Source organism: Schistocerca piceifrons, chromosome 3 (genome assembly GCF_021461385.2).
Source record: "Schistocerca piceifrons isolate TAMUIC-IGC-003096 chromosome 3, iqSchPice1.1, whole genome shotgun sequence".
Taxonomy (NCBI): Eukaryota; Metazoa; Arthropoda; class Insecta; order Orthoptera; family Acrididae; genus Schistocerca; species Schistocerca piceifrons.
In genome coordinates, this window is record NC_060140.1 from 458,943,313 (window position 1) to 458,964,577 (window position 21,265).

The window sequence follows — 21,265 nt, forward strand, 5'->3', positions numbered from 1 at the left end:
CAGCAGAGGGCAATGACATCTTAACTTCATATAGCCAGGGAGATGATATATTAAAATGAGATGCTGGACACCAATGCAAGAAAACTGATCATTATGTAACTGGAGCTTGTAGTTGTCATTGTGGCATGGACTGACAGAGTTATGTGGTCGAAGGCTGTTGCCACAAAACAGAAGTTTCAGTATATCTCCAATAAGCAACACGAGAAAACAACTAATTGGAGGGTCATAAATTTTGTAGACTGACTAATGAATGGAATCCCAGTACTGACTGTGCGAAAGACTTAACTTCATTCCTCCTCCAGGAGGAGGCAGCATCATCAAACAATTCACAAATGATGTTCTTTTTGATGCAGCAAAGGTAGTATTTTGAAAAATCTGCCACACTTTAATGAAGGCTAGACATTATCTTCTGTCCACCTTCAATGAAGATTATGAATGCATGGTGCACAGTACCAACATAAACTCATGAACAACAGATAAAACAGTTCTTATTATCCTGTTGTACGAAATCAATCTGTAGTTTCCACTGTTGTAAGAAATCAGTGAGACATGACAGGAATGGCACACAATTATTTTACAACCAAAATCAATCATGGACATCTTAACAAATCTTGTTCCTGCCTTGAAGACTCTGAACTGTTACACACTTCCCGCTTTCCTAACAATACACCACACTAGCAGTGATAGTGGTCCTACTCAATAACAATTTTGTCTCTCCACAAACTGTATTAAATTATTGGTTATGAATAAAAATAAGGAAAAAAATTCAAGTTTCTTTCTTGAAAAATGGCCTTCCCCATCTGAATAAAGACAGCAAACGGAAGGAAGATGCTGGTGTTACTAGCAGGCAGGCAGACAAAACTTGGCAAGAGGGGAAGGAATTGTAACCCCAGCAAGTGGCTGCAATGATTCATGGAAGTTGGGAGGGAGAAATAAGGATGTAAACTATAGACAATAGAGAGTTTAAGTTCATGCTACATAATAATATCGCAACAACAAACATACAAAAGAATCATTTATTTTACACTGGATTCCTCAACGAAAATAATGAGCAGATCGAGTAGTGATGCAAAAACTTTATTCCTTACAGCAAGACAGCATCGACATTTTTCTGTAAAAAATTTACCAGCAATTCACTCCACCCAAACATCACTGAAACTAATATAAAAAAAAGACACTATTTGGGATGGGTAAGTAAGTGAAAGAAGCTTATTTTGAGGGGAAAAAAACATAATGACATTCACACAATTCATTTACAAATTATATTTCAACTGAGTGTACAAACATTTCCACAGTTTCATAATTATACTCTCAATGAATGTAACTTCCTGTTCAGCTCTTCAAACTTCAAGATTTTTCTGATGAAGAAATCTCCGTAACGGTGGGATACTTTTGTATCTGCTATATGTATCATGTCACGGTCAATGTAGAAGTCCAGCTAGAAAAAGTAAATAATTACATGAAAATAAGACACCATTACCAGATATCTGAAGTCTTAAAGAAATATAATTAATCATAATAAAGCTAGTTCTCTTGCGCTCTGCTTAAAAAGACACTTTTTACACATGTTAATGATTTAAAACATAACTATAAATAAGTCATCTATAGGCCAGGTGAATCAGTATTTCTCACAGTCAAACTCTCGTACATCATATTGCTTTACTTCTGGCTGCCAACAGACAAAATGTTAGAATGGCTGACAGACACAGACATAAACAATCATCAGTTACCAAATTGACAGCGTGATAGATTTAGAAATAACCCTCAGAAAAGATGTGAATATCCATTATGACCTTAAATTGGAAAATCCCAACACCATGGACAAAGATTCAGCTCCATATGAAACTACTTTCTGGCATGCAAAAAATAAAATTTTGTCATTATTAATTAAGCAACTTGTCAAACATTTAAGTACTTGTGGATGTAGTAGTAGTAAAGAGGAATATTCCAGGTCCAAAGCAGTAGTTTGCTAGATAATTCTTTTCAATACAACATCTCTCAACAGAATGCATACTATATCATATGTAAGTCACAGAGTGCGCACGCACAATTCCCCCCCACCCCTCCCCTCCCTCACACAACACACACACCTTTACACTGTCTACAGTGAAAACAATAATCATAATTACAAAGGCAGATGATATGATCTCTCTGTTTAATAATCAGTTTCAGTTTTGCTCCTATGTTATATACAAAGCAAAATCTCTCTCGGAGATTGGCCTACAGAGTGACTGTTACTTCAGAAGTTTGGTGAAAAGAGGCACAAAATGTCATTTTTTAAGTAGTGAATGTCAGACAGAAAACTAATTAGAGGCAACTACGCAGAGAAAGGAAGATACACACACAACAGGAGAGATTTTTCTTGACACGTGACTGTCCACTCCCAAAAATATTTTAAACAAAGTCATTCTCCGCTTCAGGCTGCAAAACTGTTATGGTAATGTGCTATTGCTGATTTAGAGAGGTATGTCATTTTCAAGTGATCATCTCATACTGCATGTGTGCGTGACCACACACACACACACACACACACACACACACACACACACACACACACACACACACACCAATTGTAGAAAGTTTTACTTATTCACATAGTATAGTGTTGGGGGCAGAAAAAGTCCCTTATGTAATATTGTTATGCAAGATGACACAATGCTAACACAAAGACATACCTACGTTAAAAATTATCCTCCATCTGAAAATTAAATTATCTTCCACCTGATGTTAATAATGGCAAAATTGTTGGAAATTAGATCATGCTTGATTGAATTTATCAAAGGTTACCAATTAAAGAGTATGAAGAACAGAAATGAAATTATTTTTTGTATAATCTAAATGACAACAGTATAAGTATAGAAACTCATAGTCTGCATAATCATATCCACAATACTGTTTATGTTCCTCGCCACAAACTAACATTTTTAAGTGTCTGGACTATCTTATAATGGACAATAATTGTTGTCAATTATCTGAAGGTTGATTTGAAGACAACATAAGTCTATTAGCCGTGATCCTATTGGAGGTGGTAAGCTATTGCCCTCATCCAACTTTTGAACTGGTTTACCCAGTCAGTTACAGGGGCACCTACAGTTTAACACTGACCCCAAACCACCATGGAGCACAGCATTTTACACACTAACAAACATTGCCAAGAAGTGGTAAGGGATGGATCGAATCCATTACCTTCGGATTTGTAGTCTGGCAATTTACCATTGAACTGTGCATTTAAACAGCTGTTCAAATCACATTTTCATGAGAAAGTCCATTTCAGTGGGTAACTGTTGCTCAAAGTGTTACAATTTTATTATTTGAAGTTTACCAACTTTGAAAAATAAGCTAAAATATCCTGAAACAGTGGTGGGTATCTATATTCTAAATAAAGTTTCATCAACTATACAAAAGAATAATGGATAAAAGTGACAAAATGTTTTGCACTCGTTGGATATTAACAAGTGAAAGTGTGTGTGCACGTGCAAAAGGTAGGAGAGACCAAGGAGGGGGGGGGGGGGGGGGTGACAAAATGCTCAATGTTTTTACTAAACTCAGTGTAAAAGAGGTAAAGTCATTACCTGAGCCTGAAAATTCTTGTGAATAGCAATGGGACTTGTCTATGCACATTGAAATGCAAACATATGCATTAAATAATAAATTATTTTCTTATGTTTTAAAGAGAAGGAAGGGTGTTTACAATACAAACCTCAGAACCAGACTGGAATTTGCCCTCCAGGCCAGAAGTACCCTTAGTCCAAACAACATTCTTCATCTTGTGCTTGAAGCAAAGCAGATTTATAATGAGGTCTTGCATTTTTTTATTTAAATCCCATTCTGTACTTTCTCTCTGACCTTGGCTCATGAAAGTGGCCAGTTTGGACAAAGGAAGAGTTGTGTACAGTTTCAAATAGCTGTCAAAAATAAAAAAAAATTAAAAATTAAAGTCTGTATTGTGATAATACACACACACATATCCATCCGCACATATACAGACACAGCTCTGTGTGTGTGTGTGTGTGTGTGTGTGTGTGTGTGTGTGTGTGTGTGTGTGTGTGTGTGTTTGTCTCTATGAACATACCAATGCTTTCGTTTGGTAAGTTACAGCATCTCTCACACACACACACACACACACACACACACACACACACACACACACACACACACACACATCCTAGAACAAATACTATGATATATGTGATTTCACACACAAAGAAAAGCATATTTCCTAGTTAAGAAACAAATAATTGACTATGCGTAAGCAGTTTTCATAGAAGGTTGGCATTAATGCCTTCTGTTGAAACATAAGTCATTTAAATTTGTAAATTACTAGATAGCATAAAACAAGAATACCACAAAATCAAATAAACATTGATGTTTGACCAATTGAATGTAATAAATTGTGATAAGCATTGTTGAAACAAATTAAAATCTAACAGCCAGAGGAGGACCACATTCTGCACAGAAATTTAGAACTTGCACAAGATTTCTTTCAAGTTAAATGACACAGCAAGTCCTTGGCAAAATCTGACAATGGAACATTCTGAACAGAATAACAATATGAGTGAAACAGATTGTTATGCACCACATAGGAGCCACTGAGTGGCAGACAGGCACACTTAAAGGTATTGTTTAAAAGTACAGTAAGCTACTGGGCAAAACCCTTCCTCAGATTTAGAAAATGCAGTGAGTTGGTGGCTGGAGTAGATACGGCGGTATGAAAAAGTTGTACGGCTGGGAGTGGGGTGGGGGTGGAGGTGGGGAAATGACAAGATGGGGGTGGGGGAAGATGCTGTTGTGCTGCCTTTAGGAATGTGCAGGGACATGATGGGTACACGATGATGGGCCGCTACTGTTTTCCTTTGGGGTTGGGGGAGAGGAGGGGGGAGATAAGCAGAGGACACAAAAGGACTACCCACGAGAGCTGGGGAAGGGGGGGGGGGGGGGCAGAATGCATTGTGAAGCTGGAGTGGAAGCAGCAAAGGGCAAGAAGGCAGGTGGATGGCAAAGGTTGAGGCCTGGAGGGTTACAGGAACAAAAGATATGGTGTACAGAGAGTTCCCACCTGTCGAATTCAGGACAACTAGTGTTGTGAAGAATCCAAATGGTTTGGTCTATGAAGCAGTCGAAGTCAAGAACAACATGTTGTGCGGCATGCTCGGCAACTGGGTGATCCAGCTGTCTAATGAGAGCTAGAAAAAGAAAAAAAAAAAAAAAAACACACACACCATAGTCGGGTACATGACTCAGTTGTTCCAGTGTTGGGTGGTACGAATCTCAAAGGTGTGTGCTCCTTTAATGGCTGATTAGTGGGTATGTGAGAAATGATAGATGACTGGGGAGACATGGTATGGTGTGGTGGGTAATTGACCTCAGTGAGACCCTCAGTATACTTTATGGTGGACAGCTCATCACTGCAGACGAGATGACCACAGGTGGCTGCCTGCATGGAAGGAATTTCCTGGTGTAATGAGAGTCAGCTGTCAAAATAGTAGTACTCTTGGTCAGTCTGATATGGATGGAAGTACATATCAAGCCATCCTTGAGGTGGTGATCAACAATGAAGAAGGTGGCTTGTTGGGCTGAGGAAGAACAAGTGAGGCAAATGAGGGAGAAGATAGTGCTATTCTTGATGAATGTGTATAGGGTATCCTCACCCTCAACCCATATCATATAGCTGTTATCAATGAATCTGTTCTAGATGATGGGTTAGGGATTCTGTGTGGCTACAAAGGATTCCTCTAAATGATCCAGGTACAGCTTGGCAAGAGGATGGTGCCATGTGGTTGAGCAATGGATTTGTTTGGGTACAATACCTTCGAAGGAGAAGTAGATATGGATGAGGACACAGTTGGTCATGGTGAGCAGGAAGGAGGTTGTAGGTTTCGAACATTCAAGTGTTGGCAAAGGTACAATGACAACAAGGCCACAGGCATTGGTGATGATAGTGTAGAGGAAGGTGATAAAGGAACTGTGGACAGTTGAAAGAGGAAATAGTTGGTATTTTTTAAATGTGAAGGTAGGCTATGGTCAATAGGCTGAAGGTGTTGGTCCCCAATGGCAAATATTCTTTCTGTGGAGGTGCAGTATCCAGCCAGGGTGCCCTAGGTGCTTGGGTTTGTGTATTTTAGGAAGCATTTAGAAGGTAGGTGTGCAGGAAGTGGTGCGGTTAAGAAGGAGGTAGCCTCAGGAGAGAGGTATTAGAGGAGAACGGTTCCTGGAAGGGGTTCACTGTGGGAGAATTTGTAGGCAAACTTGTCTCATAGCTGGCCGAGCACCTCAACAGGAAATCCCTGCAGTTCATAACCACAGTGGTAGAGCCTTTATCAGCAGGTAAGATTATAATGTTATAATCAGTTTTAAGGTGATTGGTTGTATTTCTTTCTGCGGATTTGTGGTTAGTTTTCATACTGAAGCATCTAGGGAATGATGGTGAGACAGCATGACCTCCTTCTGGTACCTACAGTAGAAACACTTTTTTCGCCACCAACATTAGTAATTTGGCTCAACTCAAACCCAACCCTGTCTTACTCAATTTACTCCACCTAACCACAATTCAAGCCCCCTACCCCCTTGAATCATCCCCCGAGAACTTCTCAGAAATTCGAAAGCTCATAGTTTGCCTCACCAGGGTGTATAAGCGGACAATGAAAAAAAAAAATTCCCAGATTTCTCAGTTAAAAATACCCTTTCTCCCGAGTGAAAACATACGTTTTTCCTTGTTAACTGACAGTATATTTTCTCTTAGAACTGTATAACTTATCAGTCCTTTGAATGATGGTTTTATACACGGGTGTAGAATTTCCCGGTGCTTTAGAAAAATAAACACAGGGGAAAAAAAACCATGTTTTGGAAAGATCTTTAATGTGCAGCAACATGTCCACGGCATATTTTCATATTACGAAAGTATAAATTCGAATTCCATCGAACACTGCATGTTACTTTCCGAAGCATTGAAATCGAGATTGCGAAGCACTTTCGTAAGCCAGACATGGCTCATGTCACGTGATCTCGCTAGCCGATAACAGCAGATATTCAGAGCTTAGAACACGTGATGTACTCAGCCAACAGCAACATCACTGTTAAATAGCGTGAACACACAAACAGAAAAAGTTAATGGTTTAAATTAATATACACAGTGTTGCTACACAAAAATCAAAGCTTTCACATATAATGTTGTCTTTTATGCGCATATTACAATTTAAGATATACCACACAAATGTGCCAGTAAAATGTTTAATAATGACATAAATGACTGATCTTCTGGGCTCGAAATTCATCCAAAAGGGCTCGCCATGAAAGAGTTGAATTTTAAATGAGAGTCAAACGCTCTGTGATTTAAGAAATTCATCGTACATTCTCGCACACAGTTAAACTTACGTAAAAGGAAATTTACTTTGATGGTAACGCTTTTCAAACCACCATTCGGAATGTTTTCCCGCGACCTGTTAGAAATATGTTCGTTTCTGCAGTTGCCAGAAAGCGTAGATAACAGGCGTCACCGCGCTTGGCGCAGCTACAATGCCGTAGGGAGACCATATGTTCGTATGTGTAAAACATTAAAAGATCTTACATTATGTCATCGGAATTTCATGACCCATACTAAAACGTGCACATTTAAAGTGCACTTTCGTACGTCCAGATTCCCAATGAAGTAGGCCACGACCTGATATTACGCTTTTCAATGTGGTTTTCGGGATGTAAATTTTCTTGGAGTACCAGTACTGTGTTATCTCATATTTAGATCTAAATTATGGCACAATGCCATAGGTGCCAGAAGTTGAAAACATGCACTTAAAATGCAGCGAACAGTGTGTGGAGTTAAACATTTCGTTTAGAATATATTGTCTGCCTCACCGGAAAAGATTAATAAAAGAAAATTTCTTTAGCAAACCGACAAAAATAACTCCATTGTTCTGCAAGGCAATTAATGCTTGACTGTCAGAAAGGTGGAAATAAAATAAAATCTGCAACTAACAACACATTTTTGCCTTCCGTAATTATGTGAATTTATTTCGATTCACTTGATAGTTCCCGGCTACAGAAATCTGTTTTGTTTTCATTTGACGTGAGAGCAGTAAACGAAGAGGAAACAGCAACATCACAAAACGTAAACACGGGTCACGTCGAGACTACCCACTTCCTCACTATAACTCAAGACTGCTCTGCGTATCAGCCCCGGATCTACGATATTTCCGAACCGGGGCGATACCCCGCCACTACCTCGAGCGTTGGAGATAGGACGCCAAAAATTTAAAAAATAGTATTTTCAAAAATATGTTCACTTTGTAGCACACATCTTTCTGAAGAGTTTGATGTATAAAACATATGTGTTTGAGGAAATGTAAGACATATTATTTGGTCGTAAGTGTGCCAAAGTACAGTGCCACACCACACAGCATTCTCCTATCGCTCGTCACTTTATTTCGCTCTGTGGAATTCAAACGTATATATTTTGTAATGGATGTCATCAAACCATATTCAAGACAGTGGAAATTAAAATGTACTGTGGTGCCTCTCTTCCTTACATTCGGCCAGTTTGACATCCTGTCCCTCTTTTTTTTTTTTTTTTTAAGAACTCTTCTGAAAATTTGCACTCTTTATTCCCTATCAGCTAACAACTTGCTGCTTTTTGTGACATAAAATACATAAACCCAGACATAAAAACAAACATGAGACAAGCAAGACAATACACATTTCTTCAATCGTTAGCTTCTAGAAATTTTTTCTCTCTAACCTTGCTACAGCTTTACATGGTGTGCTTTCCTTTATGAGAAAGAATCTATTACATCATCACAGTTCGTCAAACGTTTTGCTACATGAAAAATCAAAATGTCATTGTCTAATACTGAAAAAGCTGTTAATACAAATAGGACCCAAGACTGGTGTGGTTTCCCGATCTGATTACGTCATTTTGTCACTGTCTGCTACATAAAACAAAACAGGCCTTTCTAATACTGCAACAATTGTAACACACGCCAAATAAACGAGACTTTTGGCATAAATGACCTTTTTTGTAACGACTGAATATAATCCACAAAGTACCAATCTCAAATGCCTATTAGGTCTACTACAAGCAAAAAGTATTATGTTACGAAATAGTTTCACATTTCATTCACAAGCTCCAGTTTTTCAAGCACGAGATCGAAAAGTAGTGGTATGAAATATTGTTCCATAATTTGTGTGATATCGCCGTTTCTTCTCCTTCCTCACTCTAACAAACAGTCTTATCACTAATTCTGTTACTATTCTTGCCAATGTCAAAGCTTATTCATGGGTAAACTTCACTAATTCAGCCAGAATTACCAGTTTAGTTATCCCGCGATTATTCTCGGTTAGGCGTTGTTATATGTTCGTACAACGCGTTTTCCGCACTTCTTCCAGAATAGAACTTAAAGCGGCTGCTAGCCGGGGACTGTAGAACTGGCCCTTACTGGTATAGCGACCTGGCCAAAAACTTTGTCAAAATTTCATTTTCTTGGATACGTTGAGAAGGTAATATATAATCTTTCTTACCTGTTATTTTGTTTATTTCCACTTCTGTAATCTGAATCTATGGATTTCGCTAGTAATTATAACAACACTCATCATTCGCAAACCCAATTAATCACACTATCAGACAGCAGTTGGAATTCATCTGTTCGGCCTTGCTCCGCTCAGCTCGTATAGCCCCTTTTGTCTGTAGGAAAGCATGTTTCTACATGCGACTCGGATTCCCCTGACAGACAAGCATTCAGAAATCAACTTAATGATTCATTCAGAAATCAACTTAGAATGTGTTCAAAAACCGACAGGGATACTTTCCAAGTCATATGAATAATCGATAGACTATAGTCTGTCGGTAAACTGAAGAGTGAGTGAGCGAGTCCCCACTCTGCCTACCCAGGTACGTCACGAGGCGCTTCTACAGGCTGCTTCACAAAGTAGTACCGGCCCTGCCGTGGCACGCGCTTCAAATCTGTGGCGATGCCGTGTACTGATATGTTGTCGTCACTTTCTAAATTAATAACTATGACGTCTAGTAGGCCTTCAATAAGCCCATCCTTAACCCAGTACTCTCAAGTTTCTCCATGTGGGGGCAGTATGCACGCCTGTCATCTTGAGTTATCATTTCAAAACCTGTAGCAGTTGGGACATGTGTTTGTATATGCTTTTTTCTGTTACTGCAAAATTTAGTTTGGAATAAAAAACGGAAACTCAGAAAACTGCTTCATACCTTCTTTCACCAACTGCAGCAACTTCATCATGTAAATATCTCCAAGTATATTTCTTCCTCTGACGAAATTTTTGGGTTTTGTTCACGCCATTTTCAATTGGATTTAAATCACAGTTGTATGATGGAAGTCGCAGCACAGTGTGCCCATAAGCTTCAAGTATTTTATTAATTTCAAATACTTTATCTTCCAGCTTATGTTGTTTAATTAAATCAAATAATTTTGTTTTTATCATTGACAAATCAGCTTCCACCTTATTTTTTAATAATGATTCAATCATTTCCCTTTTATTTGAGGACCTTGTCGGAGCTTTGTTATGCTCCTTGTTGTGACTTTAGGTGTTGTACATACAATAACAAAATTCGGTGGCAGATTCAGAAGTACTTTAGTCCATATCCAATTTGAAAAATTTTCGTAGTTCATTTGCCCATGGTAGTCCCCTGTTGTATATCCCGCTTTATGAATTAACTGTGCGTTGCATAAAAACCCACTTTTTGGCTCATTATTGACCACTATAATCCTATTGCTTCAGCTAACACTGTCGATAATGCTATCAACGCCAGGGCCTTGCCAACATTTTCTGTAAGTAATATTGTTGTCCAGCCAAGTTTCATCGATACAAAAGAAATTTTCTGCCTAGCTCCCTTAATTTCCTCACATGGTCCAGGTACTAACATTGCCAGTCAATTATATCCATTCTCTCTATCAGAATATTTCGTTTACTTATAGATCTTTTTCAGGTAAATCCCATTTCAAGCAGTGTCTTATGTAAAACATCATTATGCAAAAGGAAATCGATATTTTTGTATCACGGCAGTAAGTAATGCCCGTAATGCAGGCATTATTTTTTTTTTTTGTTTCTGTGAAAGTCCTCCATCGTTTGTCGAATGACCGATTTTGTGAAACTGCCTGTAACGACCTCCCAAAATTATCAGTTTTCCTTCTAGCGGTTCCAGTAAACCACGCGGTTTATTTTCGTGTTTCTTCCTTATGCGTCTTGTTGTGGTGAGAGTGACGTTTGCATAAATTGCAGCCTTCTGAGTGGGACTGGTAATATTAGCCAACAGTTCATTTTGTGCCGCCTCTTTAACACATGATGATGTAACATTAGAGACGATCGAACACTCGTTACTCCGTAAATACCTCCTCCATATTCTGCACATTTTCTTGCAATGCACGGTGATAATCCATCACTTCCGGATACCAAAGTATATAAGTAAGCATACAAAATTAACTGTCTGACACTGGAAATTAAAATCCCACGAACAGTACGACGTGTATCACTGCACGCCGATCTACGGCGCTAGGCAGGTAACGGGCAACTGATTTTGGGTGACCCTGTAGACCAGTGGTAGAGTTCTTCTGGGAAAGGCCACTTCCCCCACCGAAAGTGCTGCTCGCTCTTGAGTTTACAGACTATAACGTGCACTGGATGCTAGGCACTTTGTGGAACAAGGTTTTTTCCCTTAAGAATATGAATTTGCTCCCCCCCCCCCCCCTCTCCTCCCTCTAGATCTGGGCCTGCTACGCGTGCATGAATCTGGCAGCTTGGGCGCTCCAGTAAAATTTTTCGCGGTAGCATCTAGCTGCTTGCTGCGTCTGCGTATACAGCCCACAGCCACATTTCTGTAGCCAGATGCAGGGGAAGGTACTACTCAACTGCGCATGCACACGATCCCACTCGTAACTGCTAAAATGAATCTAATGTAAACAGTTGTGACGTTACAATCATCGGAGGCAATTTGTTGTTACAAAGCACTGCATAGTCTTCATAAAGCCTTTGACTCATTTTGCTGTTGGCAGACGCTCATACGGGCACTGTGTTTTGTTGCTGTATATGGCGCATTTCCTTTGCAATTTAAATTTTATTTTCGTTTTTTCTCTCGTTCATGTTTTATTGCTTCAGTATTATTCTGCAGTGGCGGGACACAATAATATCTTTTGTTAGAGTATCAGTTCTTACCAGTCAAAATTACAAAAATTTAACTGAAAACAAAAACAATGAAAAATTCCCAGAATTCTAAAAAATTCCCGGGTTTTTCCCGGTTTTCTCCCAGATGAAAAAATTCCCTGGTTTTTCCCAGATCTCCCGGTTGTCCCGGGTCTTATACATCCTGCTCACCATCATTCCCCAAATTCTTCAACGTGAAAACCAACCTCACAGACAGAACCACAGTCTACCACCTTAAAACTAATCTCAACCATATAACTCCAACTGCCGACTCAGGCTCCACCACTGTGGTTATGAACTGCAGGAATGACCTTGCTAATAGACTCCACCAGTTGTCAGACACATTCACCTGCCTTCTTACTGCGGACCCATTTCAGAAATCCAACAATCTCCAAACCCTCCTCAAATCCCTTGGTCCTTCCCAGAACCTCTCTCCAGAATGTATCTCCATCCTCACACTCCTATGTACTTCCTAAAATACACAAACTCAACCAAGCAAGATGCCCCATTGTGGATGATAATTGTGCTTCAGAAAAAGAATCTCTGCTGCTGTGGACCAACACCTTCATCCTGTTACTCATAACCTACCTCCCTATTCGAGACACTAACTGTTTCCTCAACCGACAATTTAGAGTTCCTGTAAATCTACCACCTGGTACCTCGCTTGTTACTGTCGATGCCCTGTCCCTTTACATGAATATTCCCAATGCCCATTGCCTTGTCACCAACGAACAATACCCTTCCAAGTACCAGACCTACAACACCCTTCCTGATTACCATGATGAACTGTATCGTCACCCCCAATTACTTCTCCTCTGAAAGCACTGCATACAAATATAACCACAGTACACCATAGGCACCTGCATAGCATCACTCTTCACCAACCTACTCATGACCCATCTAGACGAATCCTTCCTAGCCACCCAGAATCCCTAATACCATACCTAGTTCAGATTCACCAATGACGTCTTCGTGATATGGACCAAGAGGGAAAGAAATGTTTCTCCAGACCCCCCTCCCCCCACTCCTACCACCACAACTTCACCTGGCCCTCCTCAGCCCAACAAGCTGCTTTCCTCAATGTCACCTTTTGGATGACATCATCAGTACCTCCCCATTCACATCAAATCTACCAACTACCAGCAATACCTCAATTTTGACAGCTGTCATCCATTCCACACCAGGATATCCTTTTCACACAGCCAAGCCACTTGTGGTCATCGTATCTGCAGTGATGAGTGGTCCCTCTCCAAATATGCCAAGAGATTGACTGGAGTTTTTCCACATCAAAACTACCCTCCACACCTAGTCCAGAAACAGATATACAATGCCCTGTCTCCGCAGTCACCTACGATCCTTTAGATACCCACTGATGGACCACAAAACAGTGCCACCCTCATGATTCAGTATCACTGGATCACGTTCACTGGCAGGGTTTTGACTGCCTCTCATTGTGTTCTGAAATGAGAAATATCTTCTCTACCCCTTTTCCCACAATGACATTCCAACACCCACCCAACATATGCAATGTCCTTTGTCTGTCCATATACCACTTCTGTTACCAACCCTTCAAATCATGGCTTACATCCCTGGAGAAGACCCAGATGCCAAGACCAGTACCATAGATCTCCGCACTAGCTCCTATCCCAGTCCTGTCTCAATCATTTCCTACACCATCAAAGTCATTTCCTACACCAGCTATACGGTCTACTAACTTAGTTGAAACTGCTTGCAGCATTTTATATGGGCACAGCCACTGCCAGACTGTCACCTAGAGACAGCTGGATCACCCAGTTGCCAAGCATGCTGTGCAGTGCACATGATTTCTATAATCGTTTCACTGTCAGTGCCAACTGGATTCTTCAGGCAACACCAGCTTCCCTGAATTGCACGGGTGGGAACTCTCCCTGCAACATACCCTTTGTCCTGGTAACCCCCCTGGCCTCAAATTATGTCCATCCCTGCTCCTACTTCAGTTCCACATCATCTTCCCCCAGCCCCTTCTGCATCTGCACAGTCCTTCCCCTTTACTGTTTCTCTCCTTCCCCTCCCTGCCCCCAACACGGTCTCCCAATTATGCACCATGCACTAGATCATCCTGTCCCCACCAAATATCTACACACACAGGCTGCACTATAACATCTTCCCCCACCCCTACCCTGCTTTCCCTCCTAATCCCCACTCCATACTTTTTCTTTGCCTTCTTACCTTTTAAATATGCCCATGTGCCATTCAACACCTTTATTTGGTGAAAAGCACAGGAAGCTTAGCGCACATGTGAAGCTTTTGAGGGAATAAATATGTTGGAAAATTGTGTTAAGTAGCCTAAGCTTCTTAAAAAGATTAAGACAGGAGGTTCTTGGGGTACTTACACATAATTCGGATAGCGTTTTCTGTAGAAAGAAAATTGTCTTTGATGTGGGTGAATTGCCTAAGAAGATAATTCTATAGCACATAACATGGAAGAAGTACCCAAAGTAGATGAACTTTGTGTCACTGATATCTCTAATGTGTGAGATTGGCCTAATGGTAAAAGTAGTCGAGGACAACTTTGTTGTGGTCTGGAGGACATTAAATTCCCAGGTAACCCTGCTATCAATGTGGAGGCCTGGATTTGGAGCAGTATGCACTTTGTATCTGCTGACTGTCTTGTACAATAGTTATCTCCTGTGGGATTTTGTTACTAAAGCTATATAAGAAACAGTGGTGGACCATGGGCCGATCCCTGTGAGCCTCCATGAAATAAAGAACTCCATTCTGACTATATCACCTCATTTGCTCTACTGCTCTCATCTTAAAGTACCTTCATCTTCTTCCTGCCTTGGATGCAGACTTTTAGCCAGCTTCCAACTGCCCCTCTTTGAAGACAAGTATTTTTGGTATACACACACACTACAGCCACAGAAAGATCATAAAATATACCAACATGCCTCATTTTTTATTTAGGATTGCCAGTACATCATCTGTAATGGAAAATATAGCTTCATTTGTGTGTGCTGTTTTGGAACAAACTGTCTTTCACCGATAATCTCAAAGTTTTCAAGATGCTTCAAAATTCTGGAATACAGTACTTTCTTGAGGAGTCTGGCAAATGTCATCAAGAGAGAGATGGGGTGATAGTTTGTGACTTGTGCTGTATCACTGTTTCTGGGAGGAGGGTGGGGTCTTCATTAAAGCAAGCTTCATTCTTACTCGGAAGATGCCCCGATTCACAGAAGTTTACTGGAAATATTAGCTACAGCTGATGATCCTTTGCTTTTTAAAGAGTCTATGGTTTTCTTTATTTTGTTCCCAGCCATGGAAAATACTCGACCTTACATGATTATGAAAATAGTGTTTCAGCACTTCCATGGCATATTTTAAAGAGCCAATAGTCAGCAGCACTCAAAATTGTCACTGAAGACTTCTGCAATCATTTCTTGGTTGCTTAAATGTAGGAAGTCATTTCTGAAAGTATTTGTATGGAGTGTAGCCATGTATGGAAGTGAAACATGGACAATAACAAGTATGGACAAGAAGGGAATAGAAGCTTTCGAAATGTGGTGCTACAGAAGAATGCTGAAGATAAGGTGGGTAGATCACATAACTAATGAGGAGGTATTGAATAGGATTGGGGAGAAGAGAAGTTTGTGGCACAACTTGACTAGAAGAAGGGATCGGTTGGTAGGACATGTTTTGAGGCATCAAGGGATCACAAATTTAGCATTGGAGGGCAGCGTGGAGGGTAAAAATCGTAGAGGGAGACCAAGAGATGAATTCACTAAGCATATTCAGAAGGATGTAGGTTGCAGTAGGTACTGGGAGATGAAGAAGCTTGCACAGGATAGAGTAGCATGGAGAGCTGCATCAAACCAGTCTCAGGACTGAAGACCACAACAACAACAACAACAACAACAACAAATATTCAAAACAATGCCTTTAGATTTTTTTTGTATAGTTACAAGGCATCTTTTATCCCCCCTCTGATGCATAGTTTTTTCATATTTTTTGGACTGATTTCTATAAACTACTTTTAGAAAAGAATCTTTAAATATTGTTGAAATTTCATTGCTTAACAGACAATACTTTGAAATGACATCTCTTTCACAACAGACATGTTGCCAAATACTTACATAATTAATAAAACGTCTTTGACCATCATGGTCAGAGAGACCATTCAATATTTTTACAAATAATAATACTGCCTATTTTTCCTTGGTCTATAAAAATGTTGCAAATTATTAGGGTGCTTGAATTTGATGTTGCTCTGCTGGTATAAGGTTGTAAGTGTAAATCAATTTTTCCAGGTCTGTCTTCCCTGCTAAGTTAGGAAATTTATATTGAAATCACCAAGTATGGTGACATCTGTTTTACATTTAAGCATGTGCAGTACAAGAGTCTAGCTGCTACAAAAAGAGACCAAGCTTCCATGGGAGTGCCCTACCTATTTCTACAATCAACAAGATACAGTTTTTTTACAGGCAATTCAATGGCACATGCTTCAAAATATTGTTTTAAATAAACATTGCATACGTCAGTTCTGCATTAGATTTGGCACAGTTCTTAAAGACAGCAATGTACTTCACAAAGTTCTGTTCATGTTCTGGGAGCCAACTGTATGAGGCTATTTGTTTTTATTGCACCCCATTTCCCATTATTTTAATAATATTAAAAATTACTTTGAGTAAATGTTTCTTGTGACCTTTAAGATGAAGCCTGTGGTTTGTGTAACAGGTCCGAGCAAATGCATGTTCTTCAATGATATTCACATTTGTGAAGCTGTTACGAACTTCCTCATATTACACACTGGCAATTTCCAATATTTCTTATACCAGAGATGTAAAAATTCTGCTTCCAGCCTACCTGCCGCTACCTCCGCCAAAAACTTTAAGCAGCTCAACCTGCCTCAGTGGAGAGACAAGAGTACATGTGTGTAGCCTGAGACTGCAGAGTGAGTGAGTGAGTGAGTGTGAGTGTGTGTGTGTGTGTGTGTGTGTGTGTGTTCTTACTGGCCGAAAGCTTTGTTTCTGACAGTCTTTTTGTTGTGTCTATCTGCGACTCAGAATCTCCACTATATGGTGAGTGGCAACTTTCCTTTTCATAATATTGTACATTCCATCCTGGATTTTCCATTGTTTGATTATTCTGTCTCTCTCTCTCTCTCTCTCTCTCTCTCTCTCTCTTTTTTTTACCGACAGATCTGAATTTTCAAGTAATTTATTATTATAATAGATAAATATAATTAAATTCACATTCACAAAAATTACGACTGGAAAAAAGACTGACATAAAGAAAAAATGAAAATGTTCATGCAATGATTAAAATGTGACAAAGGAACAGAAATTAAAAGAAAAAAAATACATTTACACTAACTGAATAAAAATAATGATCAAATCTACCTCAATAAAGATTTTAAAATAAAAAATATTTAATGCACCTGACAAGATTTGACCCACAACCTCCTACATGTGAAGCCCTTTCCCTACCCATTACAACACACTATCAGTATATGTAATACAACTTTTGTACTGCTACTGAGCACCACGCAAAATCATGAATTTTTTTCACCTGTTATTCGTAAATGAGGACCCACTAGGGTTAATGTCTGCAGGGTGTGATACCTGCGATCCTAACCTACATCACCATATACTTGGTTTCAAAAAAATCGATCCCATCACTCGGTACCTCTCATTGTTAATGTCAAGTTGAACACCATAGACAGTTGAATCTTCTGGCCAAATGGCTATTACTTTTCACAAACGTCTTGTACTTTTTATATGAGTTCTGACTAAATGTTTTGGAGTATATGCAGGCAACAGGTATTCACCGTACAGATACATTTCATCTTATAATGTTTTGATGACAGGATGGAATATTTGGGGCCCTTAAGATTGGAAGCTACATTGGATTTAAGGCCTTTGAAATTTCACCACTGAAGTCTACTGCTGCATTTTTCTGTCTGCATACGAAGGCTAATCTCAGGAAGTATTGCAGGGATTTTTATATGGTTTTCACTGACAGACATACTGATTCACGAGGAATGTTTGAGTACATAATTTATTACTGCTACACCAGACAAGTCATCCAGCCATAGTTGAAACTGAAGTGACACTAGTTTTTTCTAAATTTCTCATTTCTAACACACAGGGCTCTCCCTGCATACTGGTTAGTTAGTGCAGCAGTTAATGCATCAATTGCACATGTTGGAGCTAATCCTCCCTCTTTGAGTAGGACTGTCTCTACAGCAGCAGGTATGTCTAAGTGCATAGGTTGTACAACTCAAACATCTATCATTTTAAGCACCTGACAGAATTTTCTACAAGATCTACCTTACAGCCAATGCTTTAAGAACTGACATTTGCAATGTTAATAAAAATATTGATTTTTATACTACACCACAAGTTTCCTTTTTTCCCGTGTTACACAAATCCATGCCTTCTTCCTACAATTCCAACACCAAATCGATGATAATACATCACATTCTCAAACGCTTACTATGCCCAAGTGTGTTATGCAGTTAACAGAAGTTGGAATCATTATGTTGTCATGTCTCAAACACAATCACTATTCTACACTGCATGCAGCACACCTCAGAGCAATATAGCACTGGCAAATTTGAAACAACTGTGTCCAACGACTAATATTTTGTTTGATTTTATTATAAGGGTAGTTAGAGACTCATTCGCAAACTCTCAAAGCTGACAGTAAAATACCGCTGCAAGCAGCTTTTGGATGGCAAGCAACTTACTGATCTCTTGTTTTGCTAGAAAACATCAAAGTATTTTGGAGTTAACAGCTAGTGAACTTCAGTTTTTTTTTTTTTTTTTTTTGCTTATTTAAAATTTGTGGGCTGGTAACTCCAAAATATTTTTATGTTTTCCAGCAACAGAAGAGATCAGTAAGCTGCACGTCATCCCAAAGCTGCTTGCAACTCTTATATCTAAAATGTAGATGCTACCATGTTCTTACTATCTCCTTGTCCACAATGAAACAGAAAGGGCTACATAGCAAAGCCAATATCTCCACTCCCTGACAAATACCCTATGCTCCACAATCATAATCAATTACTGCTTCAGAGCAACATGATACTGCCAATTTGTATGCACCGATAGAAACTACTGCAAGGTGTTTATCACCATGCACTACACACCCATTAACTTTGCAATTTTCAATCACAGCACTTTCATTACAGGCACCTTAGTGATATGCTGCTTAGCAGAATGTTATTGGTGCAATAGAAAGATCAAGTTTCAGTAATAGTTCTCTCAACTTTAAACTGACAAATTTATAAGAATACAACTACTTCAACATACTGCATTGTTTCCAACATCCTTTTTTAGTTCCATAGCACTAATAAAATATGCTTATGACAATTATCGTCACAATATTTGCAATATTCATAAACCTTCGTATTGTGGGGAGATTCTTCTGTTGTCGCACTTCATCCATGAATACATCTTTCTGGTGTTTGACAGCTTCCTCCACAAGATCAGTGTCACTGTCAGACAATGGAGGAGTAGCAGGTACAAACTCGGGACAGGCGTAGAGGAAACACTGTTGAAATTCCTAAAAATGAGAATAAATTACACATTTACTATTATGCACAACTATGATTTTCATAGATATTAAAATCAGACAAATAATGTTAACAATATATTCATTTCTCTGTATACACAATAGGCAAAACACTGCAATAACATGTTCATTTCGTTATGTATGTTTTACATTATAATGACTGATGAAACTATTGGGGGTTATGTGAGGAGCACTGCTATGTAAAAATGCAGTATCAAAATACTAACTTTGAATACAAACAGTAACAACAATACTAATTTAGATCAAGCAAAATTACATGAAGGTGCAAGAAATTTATCCATCAGGTTCTAATGGCGTTCCCCTATCAAGTACGAGTATAAAATTTCGCACAGTGTCACCTTTCTAAGTGCTGAACTACTACTGGTTGCATTACATGACTGCACAAGATATAGTCATTTGCTTATCAGTTGAGTTTTCTCGAATGCATGAATAAATATTATACAAAACTCTTCCTCCACCATGCAAATGTCGAGGACAGTTTCAATAGTTATACATACTGAGCTACAGTAGCCAACAAACTATATTTTGCATTTCAGTTTAATATTACTACAAAAATTTGTAAGCGACAGCTGAATTTAATCCTTTGATCTAAGGAAACTCCAGGATAAATCTAATTGATCATTGTTTATTATTATTGTCTCAAGTGCAGGTAAGTCACATCATCTCTTGGTATAAGACAGTATGCTGTACAACCAATCCAGCATCACTAGTGCAACAGAGCCAAACGCTGTAGTATCAGGTTTTTATGTAAACATAAATACATTAAGCTCATCACATTAACTGTATGCCATCCTCTTAAAATAAGACACTGCACAGTGCATACATGGGGGGAAAATTTTAAAAAATAAATAAAAACCCTTAATAATTTTTTCATAATGCGGGGCCACAGTCATAATATATTTCTTTAAAGTCAGTATCACCTTTAGCCTGTTGTTTATTTACAGTGTTACATTTACACTTACACAATTATGATTTCGGCTTCAAAGTGCCATTATCAAGTGTCGCCATCTTAGGCAATTTATAACACTTAAAACACTTGACAATGGCACTTTGAAGCCGAAATCATGATTGAGTAAGTGTAAATGTAATATTGTAAACAAACAAGTCTAATGGCAATACTGACTTTAAAGAAATAAAAACCTCCCAGATTTTTCCCAGATTCCCAGTTAAAAATATGCTTTTTCCCAAATGAAAGCATACTTTTTTCATGGTGAAAGACACTATATCACAGGTGAAAGTTCATTTTTTTCATGTGAAGTGACAATATACTTTCCCTCAGAGCTGTAAAATTCACCAATTCTTTGATTGGTAAAGGTTTTACCCACCACCAGAGAATTTCCCAGCACTCTGGGAAACAAAACCCAGTAAAAAACAAGGCATTTTGGAAAGATCCTTGATGCACAGCAACATGTACACCAAATATTTTCATATTCTGAAAGTGTAAACAATAATTCCACCAAATACAACATTCCCCAAAGCACTGAAATCAAGATCACGATGCGCTTTCGTTTGTCAATCATAGCTCGTCACATGA

At 39.0% G+C, this 21,265-nt stretch overlaps 1 protein-coding gene across 1 annotated transcript in view; it reads right to left on the reverse strand.

The window, feature by feature from the left end:
* Positions 1 to 1,248: 1,248 nt before the first annotated feature.
* Positions 1,249 to 21,265, reverse strand: part of LOC124789477 (eukaryotic translation initiation factor 3 subunit L) — a 60,128-nt gene continuing 40,111 nt past the window's right edge. The window contains exons 9-11 of the mRNA XM_047256849.1: positions 19,541 to 19,701; positions 3,701 to 3,905; positions 1,249 to 1,438 (exon numbers count right to left, since the gene is read on the reverse strand). Coding sequence (XP_047112805.1) covers positions 1,304 to 1,438; positions 3,701 to 3,905; positions 19,541 to 19,701 — 501 coding nt within the window. The 3' untranslated portion in view covers positions 1,249 to 1,303. The remainder of the gene's footprint in view (positions 1,439 to 3,700; positions 3,906 to 19,540; positions 19,702 to 21,265) is intronic.